Raw genomic sequence first — 12,760 nt, 5'->3', positions numbered from 1 at the left:
TATATATATATTTCATTTATAATGGGAGAAATTTTTCTTTGGTGAAATCTTTGTTGCAATAAAAACATGAAGGACTGCGAAATTTACAGTGGTCTGTTGGTATGTTCAGAGATTAAGGTGTGGGTTTAGCTGCCACCTGCTGGTGTGTCAGGGCTTTGTCTCGTGTTTTCATCCACAAGACATACAGACTAGAGACTGGCAAATTCTGTCTGTAAACAGATTTGAAGAAGGTTGACTGGCTGAAGTCTTTCAGTGTGGAGCCTGCATGTTCTCCCTGTGCCTGCGTAGGATCTCTTCGGGCACGCCAGCTTCCCCCTGCAAGCATGTCTAAAGACTTACTTGTTAGGTTAACTGGTGATTTTAAATTGGCCAAAGGTGTGAAGGTGGTAGTGAATTCTTGTCTTTCTGTCTGTGTTAGTCCTGTGACGGCTGGAATAGGCTCGAGCCTCCTAATGACCCTGAACTGAACAAATAGTTAAGAATATGGATCGAAGGATATACTTGTATGTGTGTGCGCAAAACACTCTGCAAAAGCCCTTTCTTCTAAAAGTAAATAGATATTGCCTTCAAAACTATTTAAAATTCCAAAAGTGAAGTTATTTATGAATTAATGTCATATTAATTGAATGAAGACTACATTATATCTACATTTATTGTGCTGGCCTTCAGCACAACAGCAGCTTTCCTAATTTTATGCTAAAGCATTTTATGGGCAGGTTTTTCAAGCATCTTGGGGAGCTTGTCATAGTCTTTCTGTGAATTTAGTGCATCTCTCTCCTGTTTCTTCACATGGTCCTCGATGATGTTGATCGCTTTTCCTTCTTCTCCTCATCATCAATTCATAGAATTGTTGTTTTGCTTCAATTTTTTTGGAGACAATTTTGATTTCTGCGTGTCCTGTTTATTTATGATGTAGAAACCATATTTTAGTTTGTGACTGTACACGCAAATTCAAGAGTCCCAAGTTAAAACTTAAACATGGATAGTCATATCAAAGATTCTATTTAAGAGAATTAATTCTGTCTCTCTCCTCTCATCTTAGCGGTGTCAAACCTCGACATAGAGAGCAAGCTGTCGGTTCACTATCAGGCTCCATGGCACCAGCAGCACAATGTATTTCATCCTTGCACCCGACCGCCGTGTCTGGAGGAGCTGCACAGAAACGCTCAGCTCAGTCTCAGAGCTCTGCACCAAGGTGAGAGAGGCAAAATCAGGGGCAAAGTTGCATTATGTACAAAGTATGGATTGGAAATTTGTACTCGTGTGTTCGGTTTTCACAGACGAACAACAGCGGCAGCGGTCCACGAGTCGGGAGAGAAACAGAGTGACCATCTCTATCTCAGTGGCGCCCCCCATGCCCACCTTCCCTTCGCCCCACACCATCCGGCGGCAACAGAGGAGTCGCCTGGCAAGAGCGGTAAGGACTCACTGAGAGTAACATGAACTAAGAGTATGTTACGTTTAACAAACAGGGTGGAGTTAAGATGCGGTTTACCGTAAATGACAGCAACTACACCAGGGACTTCTCTTGCTTCATAAATCCTCGTTTAGGACTGTGCATCTTATCAGTGGTCAGTTAATATCTGTAGCAAAAGTTGTGATAAAATTTGGTATTTGGCATCAGTATCTCCAAGATTCTTCTTCAGTCAAATGCATGTATTTTGATATTGCACCTTAACACTTATTGTTGACTCCTGTAAAACAAAATAAAAGGAGATAATATTTTCATATACTTACAGTGTCAGAGTTCCACCTCCCTCCACCCATATTTTGATTGCGATTCCTATGCAACACAAGTAATCAAACACACAATAAAGAAAGTTAGAGATTAATTAGATTGATATAATTTTTGCTGCAATCACATATTTTTATAGCGTGATAAAATTATCATTGTGAGTTATTTTGTCCATGATAGTTGTGTAAACCAGTCTTAAAACAATTCTGCCGTGTGGCTCCAAGTAGGAGAAACTACTCCATGCTCTGAACCAATATAATGTTTGCATTTGTGAATGTTGTGTGTGGAGCTCAGATGCAACAGATCCACTTGTCAAATCAGTAACAGTTTTGACAATTTTGAAAACATAGCTTTAGAACTAAAAAAAAACTCCTAATAGAACTCTCAGGTCAGCTGATAAGTCTAGTTGTCCCTAGAAGCAGGCTAAAAACCAGAGGAGATCGGGCCTTTGCGATTGCTGCACCCAAACTTTGGAACAATCTGCCTCTTTAAACTAGGATCTCTTCATCACTTGACATTTTTGAAAACCCGTTTAAAAACACATAATTTAATTGTGACTGAGTTTTGTTCTTTGTGTGTGTTTGATCTACTTTTTACTTTTTTGTCATGAACCGGGCCTTACAGTCATGACAACAACAAAAAAAAAAAACCCCCAGACATGGTTAGGAATGTATTCCAAGCTGCTTTATTCTTTTAAATAAATAAAACAGAAAAGAAACCCTACTGTCAAAAACAAACAGTGGTAAGTGTAATCAGTACCATCAGTAGTGTGTAAAGGGATGTATGAGTGGAAGATGATGCATCTAATAGTGTCAAAAGTAAAACACCAAACCTAACGCAGCCAAAGTCCAACCTGGTGTCTCAGAGCCAACCAAAACTATCCCCTAAAGGCTTTTTATATAGAGTCCTGGCACACTGGCCCAGGTGTTGCCAGTGTCACTGATTGTAAACGGGAACTCCGCCTCTCCAGTGCCTGCAAACAAGACACACATGAGCCAAAAGGAAGGCAGGGTGCAGTGGGTCATCACAGCTATGTACAGCACTTTGGTCAACCTGTGTTGTTTTTAAATGTGCTTATAAATGGTAAATGGCCTGTATTTGTATAGCACTTTACTAGTCCCTAAGGACCCCAAAGCGCTTTACACTACATTCAGTCATCCACCCATTCACACACTGGTGATGGCAAGCTACATTGTAGCCACAGCCACCCTGGGGCGCACTGACAGAGGCGAGGCTGCCGGACACTGGCGCCACCGGGCCCTCTGACCACCACCAGTAGGCAACGGGTGAAGTGTCTTGCCCAAGGGCACAACGAGACTGTCCGAGCCGGGGCTCGAACCGGCAACCTTCCGATTATGAAGACGACCTGCCAACTCTTGAGCCACGATCGCCAACATAAATATTTATAAATAAATTGATTGATTGATATGAAATCAGAAAATTGCTTACTTTGAATTCTGTGTACAGGTGACAATAAGCTGCTTAGATAAACTTAAAGTGTTTCCTTAACTGGTTCAAATTGTCGTGTGGTGCTGTTTGCACAACTTTTTGTTGGTTTTTATGAAATCTGTACTTCGTGTCTTCCAATAAAATGATAAAATATCTTATTCTAACTTTTGCATGCAGCAAGAGAGAGCAGAAAGGGAGCGAGACTTAGACTATCAACCCAGGAAGGTAAAACAGAAATTTGTTTGTGATTTTTCTATTGACACATGCTAATGTGAAATTTATGTTATATGCACATTTGTGCACAGTTAAGGCTGTGTGTCTGGAACTACATGTTATCATGCTACATCTTTTATACCACTTCTATTTTTTTAATTGCTTTGGAACTTTTTTGTGTAGAGGTTGTGTGTTTTTAATTACACTCGCTCTACTCTTTCTTGTTTTGAAAACTCTTGAAGGAGAGGCCTGTGAAAGAATCAGAAATCCAGACCATACAGAGAAAAGTAAGAAAGAACATTTACACTTGGCCAAAAATTTATCATTTTCAGTCCTGACAGACTTTACAACATTTGCCTGTGTGTGTAAAAAAATGCTTGCTTTTATGTGCGTGTTTCTTTCTACTACAGGAGAGGCCAAGAGAAGCAGATGTTCAGACGATCCAAAGAAAGGTAAGAAAGATGTGTCAGAGTGACATACCTGACGTCTGATGTCAAATATTTGTACACCGTTTTTTTCTTCTTCTTTTTTTTACAGCTTTTATGTTAAGAGATAAATGCAGGATTGTTACTATATAACATATGTTAAAAAATTTCTTGGGTTTTGGGTTGAAGAACAGGAACATGTAGCAGCATCGATTAAATATCTGTTGGGGAGAAAAGGTTGAAAAGAGTGCACCGCCTTGTTCAGTTGTCACCTTTTGATTTTCCTTTAATCTTTTTATGTGGAATTACTTTAAATCTTTTGGATTTCACATGTCACTTCATCGACTTAATTAATTTATTTTTTGTTATATTTTGTGTTCTTAGTTTGAGTGCTTTTACTCACTTCACCCTATTGAAAGTTGCATCTTCATTCCATGGAATAGAAAGGTACCAAGCTTTTTCGTTTTGATTTCTTTTTTTAATCTTCCTATCATATTACTTGTTTAGTAGTTTGAGTCATTCAGCTACAGCTTTCAGTGTGGAGTACTTTGAATTAGACTTAGCTATTGCATAGATTCATTGGACACATCATTACGTACGCCTTACTAGTACTGGATTGGACACTTTTTCCCTCAATTCTTCATATCATAGATTCAACATGGTGCTGGAAACATTGTTCAGAGGTTTTGGTCTGACAAGATAAACTCACAGTTGCTACAGATTTGTCAGCTACATATCCAGGATGTAAATCTTCTGTGCCACCACCACATCCCAAAGGTGATCTATTAGAATGAGATCTGATGACTGTGGAGGTCATTTGAGTACAGTGAACTCACTGTCATGTTCAAAAAGCCAGTTTGAGAAAGCAGCGACCAGAAGATGGGTACACTTCTGTGACCAACAACCAAACCACATTCAAAATCACTTCCCCATTCTGATTCTTGAATTTCATCTCTGTTGGATAATTTTGACAATGTCTACAAACCTAAATATCTTGAGTTGCTGGCATGTGATTGGCCGAATAGATATTTGTGTCATTCATCATTTGAACAAAGTGTACCTAATGAAGTGTCCATGAGTGTATATGATATTGTTAGAAAAATTGTAAAAAAATAAAATATAAAAATATAAAAAAAGATTCACCTCACCAATGTAAGTAGTTACTGTTAATCTGTAACTTTCTTAAATTAAAGCCTAACGCACATTTAATGCTGCCAATATCTGCCTGTTTCTTACAGGCTACCTCTACAGGGGAAGGTGAAGGCGGTGAGGTCTTGGGAAGCAACAGAGCCCAGGCCTCAGCCCCCAGTGCACCTTCAACCCAGGATAAGCAGACAAACTGGTCAAAGGAAAATGTCCCACCATCAGATCACAAGTCATCTGGCGATTCTCATGCTATCTCTTCCTGTATCATCCCGATCAATGTCACAGGTAAGTTAAAGAAGAAAGAGAAAATAAAGTTGAAAAATAAACAGCATTTAAATCAGTTGATAATCTGAAACATATAATGCACAGGCCTTATTCGGTATGTGCTACAGCTCATTCATGGGCTGTTACTGTTAAACGTATCTGTTCTGTTATTTGTAAATGTTGGGATCATAAGCTTTAATAGCTTAAGCTCTACTTAAGAACTACATACAAACTACATAGTTACTAGTAAATATGAATTTCAACACTGTTTTAAAGTACACGTTTGCACAGTCACTAAAAGAGGAAAGGGCAGTACTTTTACCATTTGCAATAGGTCAAACGCTTTAAACCGCACATTAATAGCAATAATAGGAACTTTTAATTGTAAACACAGAAATTAAGATGCAACTGAAGTGGCAAAGAAATATATTGCCTCAAAGAAAAGAACAGCCAAACCTGCTGTTTGCAGCAACTACTTGCGGCCTTTTACAACTATCACGGTTCTTTGGCCATACCATGCGCATGTCTGGAAAGATTCCCCTTACTCTGCAATCTGTTGTGACCATCGTTCACCCATAGTTAATGGTATAGAATCGTACCGGATAGAAAATAAAAACTTGACAATTCTTATGGCTTAAACCCTACGGTGACTATTAAAACGCATGTGTAAGGAGCATATGAACGTGCAAATGTTAGATTCTATTTACATGCATAGAAAAGGTGTAACTGGCCTCGATTGTGCAGTTTCTATATACACATACACAGAAAAAAAAACAGTGCATTTTATTTGAAGTAAATATTCTAATCAATTGCCATATAGATGTTGTGAATCTTGGTACCCTAGGCAGTTTATAGGGTAAGTTTAATCAAGATTGAACCAGTCATCTTGGAGGACTTCAGGAACAAACATACAGCCTACGCTAAAATCATTATAGCACGATGATGATGACTTTTACTGGCCTTTGTCAGGACCCAAACAGAGACTTTCTCATCTAGATATTCCCGAACCTGGGATCATACCAGATAGTTTCTTTAAAAAGATTATTAAACAACATTTTATATATACATTGTTGTTATTACAGGAGTTGGGTTTGACAGGGAAGCAAGTGCTCGATGCTCTCTAGTCCATTCTCAGTCAGTTCTTCAGAGGAGAAGGAAGCTAAGGAGGAGGAAAACCATAACAGGAATACCCAAAAGAGTACAGCACGATATGGGTATGTTATAATAAAATCCTTCTCACATAGTATTTTACTATACTATGTATTTTTGTACTTTTGGCAATAAAAAAGATGACATGTATTTTTTGCAAACAGCTAATTTGGTTCTCCATTTTTAAAGAGGCTTAAATGTGAATTATTTTGATCATGAGTTAAAAAACTTCACAATTATCTGTAAAGTTTAAAGATGCGAGCCAAAAGGATATTAAAAAACAAAGTTGTTGTTTATTTAAGGGTTCGTCTTCCTGCGGGGTTGTTTGTGGATATCACATTCTGAAGAAAAACTCAGATGAAAAAGTTAGCGCAGGATATTTCCGAAAGTAAAGACACTTTGATTCTTTGCTTTCAGATTCCGATGAATCACCTGTGGCAAGAGAGCGCACAGTGATTATCCATGCCAATCCACATCAACTCTCGCTCTGTCAGGAAGAACTCTCAGTCAGTGGTCGCCTCCATCACACTCGTGACTCTGGCTGCCAGACAGATGATTTTCTTATAGCATGTAAGTTTCTGATACTGGAGGAGGTTCTTTAGGGTGAGCACTTTTACCACACATTACAGCACGGTTCCTCCTTGATTAATCTACTCTGTTTTCAAAGACCCTCTAGATCCCATTGCATGAAAATTATTTCGAAGCTGCTTATCTACTTTCATCCCTAAACTTGATCTGGAATTATAATTAATTCTTTTTTGCAGTTACAATCTACAGGCCACATGCATTAAGAAATATCTCCATCTGTTTCCCTCTCTCTTTTCTGTTTTTTCATTTTCAGGTACAGCTGCTCCCTCCAGAAGGCGTATTAGAGCTCAGCGAGGCCATCAGGGAATTCCTGCCTCTTTGTCCCATTCAACAGGAAATATTTCTTCTCTTGGTGACCAATCAGACTCAACATACACCACAGCCACATCCCATGGTGGGCGATTGCGCTCCCGTAGCCTTCCACGAGAGGGTGGACGTCTGATGGATAGTGATGAGGATGACGATGACAATTATGACGATGATGATGAGGATGAAGAATTGTCACCTTACGAAGCAGAGGACTTTATTCCAGCTGGCCCCAGTCCAAGAATGAAGATGATGATGATGAAGGATGAAGAGGAGAGCACAGATGACCAAGCAGCTCCAGAGCCGCTACAGCTTGGAAGCCTAAAAAGGCTGCAGCGAACTGGGGAGAGAGACAGAGGAGGTGGAGGAGGTGGAAGCCCAGAGCATAGCTGGATGGAGAGGGGTCGTTCACGGTTACCACGTAAGGCTGACATGGGCAGCTGCGAGATCTCGTCAAGCTCAGATACGTTTAGTAGCCCTATTCATTCAGTGTCTACAACAGGAGTCTTAGGCAGCCATGTGGATCACAAAGAAGACCACCAGTCATCCAGCGGGAACTGGAGTGGTTCTAGTTCTACCTGCCCCTCACAAACATCTGAAACCATCCCGCCACCCTCTTCTCCACCCTTGACAGGCTCATCCCACTGTGATTCAGAGCTGTCACTCAACACCGTGCCCAATGCTATTGATGAGGGGTTCTCCCTCGATCCCTCATATCACTCTGACCTCAGACCCCAAGGCCAGGGTCACAGATCAAGCTCATTCACATCCTCAGCCACAGACCAGCTGGATGATGCAGGGGTCAGTACAGCCAGTGAAGGAGAGTGGACATACCCTCCAGACCAAGATCAGACTGACCAAGATCAAGACCCTGACCAGACCCAAAACCTGAGCCAGAGCCATGGGGTAACCCAAGAGTACAGCTCTAAACATAGCCTTGAAGACCAAGCTGGCTTCAGTGACAAAACGAGCAACACTGAAACAGAGCCTGGCTCTCATTACCCATCTGATACAGAAGGTTTCTATTCCTCCTCTGTGCATATCAGAGAGTGTAATCAGAGTTATAGAGGATACATGTATAACTATGCAGACCAAGGGCCTGACTGTGGTCAGTCCAACACTGTGGCAGCACCACTATCACATGGAGTTTACCCTGAGCCCTCAGCTGACTTCAGAGCAAGCATTCTAACCCTGGGGAGGACATCTCGTTCATTAAGGAAACCGAAAGTCAAACCTCCACCACCCAAACGAACCTCCTCACTAAAGGAACCCAGTGGTAGTGTTGATGTCGGAACGGACACACAGGCAGATCAGGATCAACCAAAGATGGTTATTGAGCAGGAGCTTACTTTGTCTTCCACAGATATGAAGCTGGAACTGGACCTAGAGCTTGGAGTTGCTCCAGAACCATTACAGACATCCTGTTTAGTGGCAGAGCCTTTGGGAACATGGGGAATGGGACTGGGGGAAACCGTGGACATAGTAGAGCCCATGTCTTTCAGCTCTGCAGATACACACTCATTTAAAGATGAAGGTGCTGTGCAATCTGACTATGCAGACCTTTGGCTTCATAACAGTGAACTGAAGTCCAACAATGGTGAGTACACATCCATGTCCAACTCAAGCACCGCCACAGGCACTACTGTCATGGAGTGTATCAAGTCACCAGACAGCTCTTCCTCTTCCACAGAAACCCAAACCCAGGCCCCTACCCAGGCTTCAGACACCGTGGCAACTAGTTCACCACTCCCACCTGAAGACTTCAAACTAGGGTCTCCTGAGAAACTGGCTGGTCTGGCTTCACCATCAAGTGGTTATTCCAGCCAATCAGAAACACCTACATCAACCCTGCCCACATCTTCGGCAGCATTTTTCCCAGGACCATTGTCTCCTTCAACTGGCAAGAGGAAGCCCAAAGTACCAGAGAGGAAGTCTTCTCTCGCTTCCCTGCAGCATTTCCCCAGAGATGGAGCTTCCATTTCCTCTTGCTATAAGAGAGACCCAGACTTTCCCCCTCCACCTTCTCAGCTGGATCTCAGTATCCTTCATGGTGGCTATGTCAGACACACGTTATCCCACCGGACTTACCACATGCACACATTGCACCATAGCAAACACAGAGCTGCAAATGTTTTAGCCACTGGCACAAAGTTGTTGGCTCCTGAAGCATCAAATACCAACCCACCACCAAGTTCAAACTCTACATTAACAATTCCTAGTTCAAATCTGTCAGCGATAACACCGTCTGCTCTTCGATCAGTGCAGCTTCATTCTGTTAGCCAATCTGCAGATCCACAAATTACTTACACTACAGACCAGGAAACACCAAGTGTAACAGAAACTGCTACAAGACCCAAATGTCCTCCTAGTGCTTCTACTCTGGCTCCGCCACCTCCTAACACTAGGCCTCTCCCTCCTCGCAGACCTCCTCCTAGACCACCAGGTCACGAGCACACCTCCTCCCCTGAGCATGCACAACCAACACCTCCTGGCCGTCATCCTGATGGGCCTCCATCTTATGAAAGCCTGCTACTTAGACAGGACCGCTATGGACCTGGAACTTTCTGGGCTATGACTGCCTTCCGAACCCGAATGGACCCATCATCAGACCTCTCTGAGGACAGCTCACCTGTGCATCGACCTGTCCCACGTGCTCCCCATCCATCTCCTGTGGATCTACACACACACATCCATTCTCATAGAGAGTTCAGAGGGCTCACCCACTCATCTCGTGCACATCCTGAGTTTAGGGTTTTAGGAGAACGCTCCTTCTCCCAGGATGATGATGATGATGAAGATGAAGAGGAGGAAGAGGAAGAGCACGTGAAAGAACCCCCTAGACCTGTATGTCCCAGAGGAGGTATGCGATCAGATCATCCTCCACCCCCAGCATATGAGTTTGCTGGGGGATCCCACTCAGACTCAGGGCCCTGGGCTAGTCCAATCAAAGTGCCTGGTACCACAATGGAGACATTGCATTCTTACCTAATCAGTGACCCAAGAAATAGAGGACACGAAGAACAGGAAGAAGAGGAGGAAGTGACATCAGGTGCTACCAGAAGTGCCCAGCAACAACAGCCACAGGAAAGCAAAGATGACTCCACGACTCCTGACACTGAGGATTACTTCAGTAAAGGTATGTTTCTAAGCAAAATACCACTTCCAGAAGAAGTAGGGTATTATTTTGTAAAAAATAAAGAAAATCTCACAAAATGCCATGATGTTTATTAATATTAAGCTGTTGTATCACAAAACAACATTAAAATTCTAAAAAAAAAAAAGGCAGTTTAAGGGATGGCTATTTCATCAACTGTATACTAAGTGATCAGACAGCCAGATGACATGTGTTAGGGATGTTGTGTGCTACAGATTCCACACCCAGTGATAATTCGCTCTCCCCTCTGATGGATGACACCAAAGTGGATGATGACATCATTCTCACGTCACCCAATAAGACCCGGACAACTGAGGACCTGTTTGCCATGATACACAGGTACTGGTCAATATACTTAATTACAATGTCTATGCAGTGTTTGTAATATATCTATTTTCTAGACAATTTTTTGTACTGACTCTGCTACATGTTTATGTTTTCTGTTTATTCCCTGTCTTTACTTTAATTGTGACTGTATTGTGATTTCCTTATTTAGATCCAAGAGAAAGGTCCTGGGTCGTAAAGATTCTGGCGACTTAAATGCTAAGTCTCGTCTCTGCCCTCCAGTACCAGTGACCCCCAGCAACGTGTCCACCGTCATTATCCCTCCAGCACCTCCTCTCAACATTCCAGCTACCTTAGCCACTGCTGTTGGGTCACAACGAGCCCCTGTACCAATCTATCGCAGCGCCAAGAAATCAAGTACGTCGAACGAGGAATTTAAACTCTTGTTGCTAAAAAAGGGAAGCAGAACTGATTCCAGCTATCGCATGTCAGCTACAGAGATTCTGAAAAGCCCTATTACCCCTAAAACACCAGGGGAGTCTGTCCAGGAAGGGCCCATTAGACAGGGAGAGGAGCCACCCTCTACGCTCCAGGAGAGCCCCATTTCTGGCCTCGACCCAATCCAGATACCAGGTCTTTTTCCCAGAGCCAACTCTGAGAGTTTTGCATCGAAAACCCTGCCTATGTCAGCTGCATCTCGACAAGGACGTTCTCGGATACCCCCTGTAGCCAACAGTAGTCGCTACAGTACACGCAGTCGCCTCTACACAGCCCCCATGCAAGCCATTTCTGAAGGGGAGACCGAGAACTCAGATGGGAGCCCCCATGATGACAGATCATCCTAAAGCCACCCGATGCGTGATGTCCTCTATTCTTAGCTGTGCCCTGCATTTCAAACGGCCCCTTCTACTTTTCTTGGATGGCTGTGTCATCGAGGCCAATGGTGTAATTCTTATGACACACAAAATCTGACTGTTGCAGAAATAAATCCGGTTGTGGATATTTTATTCTATACTAAGGTGTCAAACTGTTGTGAGGATTTGAACCATAAAGGTTATGAAAAACTATGAAAAAATAGTGTATTAAATAAATAATTCCCTCATCGAAAAAAAAATGCAAGACTTATTTTGATTGAACTATCTTTTTAAAAAAATAACGAAAGAAAGAAATAACGAGTTCAAAATGTTTGAAAAATTATAAAAAGAAATTTTGTGGAGTGTAGACAAGGTGCGTTTGTGTTTGCATGAGCAAGCACATGCAACATCCACTGATATTTCTACTTCTTGTGTTGTGAATGATGTGGGTGTGTGTATGTCATTGAGGAACTGCTTTCTTATTCAATTTAAAAATTCTTATGACAATTAATATTCTTTTAACTTGTGGTGCCCAAAGCATCAACTTCCTAGACTCCATATTCAATATTCCTGCCAACCAGCAAGGTTTGTCTCATTGTGGAAGTTATCTCTCAAAACAGCATTGACTTATTAGACTGGATTTCCATCTGCAGACCTGGCATAGAGAGTATATCACACAGAGCCAATCATATATTTCTTCACATAAATTATATCCAAAAAGATGACATGATGCATGTATTTTTGTAAAATTGCTTCTCAGAACATGATGATAAAGTTTCACCATGTTGCATGAACCTATATGGAAACATCCCCTGGATCCTGGTTTCTGTTGACATTTTTGTGGTTCTTTTGTATTATATGAATCTTTCTCTGCAGAAAGATTTGGTTGACATTTGTACCACATTGCCGGTGATCTAAACTGATTCGTCTTGGATTTGAGTGTTTAATAAGAAGGAGCAAGGGCTTGCGCCTATTTGTCTAAGATACATGCTAATTCTGGACAATCGCACAGTGGCCTTTCTCTACCAGAGGTGGTTTTAAGCAGGGAATTTGTAAATCTCTGCATGTATACATGGAGCTGTGCCATGTTTCACCAAAAGTCAACCATGAACCCAACCCTGAAATCTAGTATGCTTAGACTGATTAAAGATTTTCCAGCTGCTGGCCAGTCTTGCTGTGCTGACTTAAGTGG

At 41.9% G+C, this 12,760-nt stretch overlaps 1 protein-coding gene across 1 annotated transcript; it reads left to right on the top strand.

Annotated features, from left to right (window-relative positions):
- Positions 1–1,042: 1,042 nt before the first annotated feature.
- On the top strand, positions 1,043–11,818 carry LOC102192376 (Nance-Horan syndrome protein-like; the record flags this gene model as incomplete). The annotated part of the gene is made up of 11 exons (XM_013915911.1): positions 1,043–1,195; positions 1,281–1,417; positions 3,362–3,409; positions 3,640–3,684; positions 3,808–3,849; positions 5,061–5,253; positions 6,315–6,446; positions 6,799–6,951; positions 7,223–10,411; positions 10,627–10,768; positions 10,926–11,818. Coding segments are annotated over 11 exons (4,868 nt in total), but the record flags the coding sequence as incomplete, so codon positions are not given.
- Positions 11,819–12,760: the final 942 nt, after the last annotated feature.

The sequence above is a fragment of the Pundamilia nyererei genome, unplaced genomic scaffold (assembly GCF_000239375.1).
Source record: "Pundamilia nyererei isolate P.nyererei 1_Seehausen unplaced genomic scaffold, PunNye1.0 scaffold00395, whole genome shotgun sequence".
Classification (NCBI taxonomy): domain Eukaryota; kingdom Metazoa; phylum Chordata; class Actinopteri; order Cichliformes; family Cichlidae; genus Pundamilia; species Pundamilia nyererei.
Note: the sequence above shows the minus strand (reverse complement) of the source record. Positions and strands in the feature narration are given on the sequence as shown.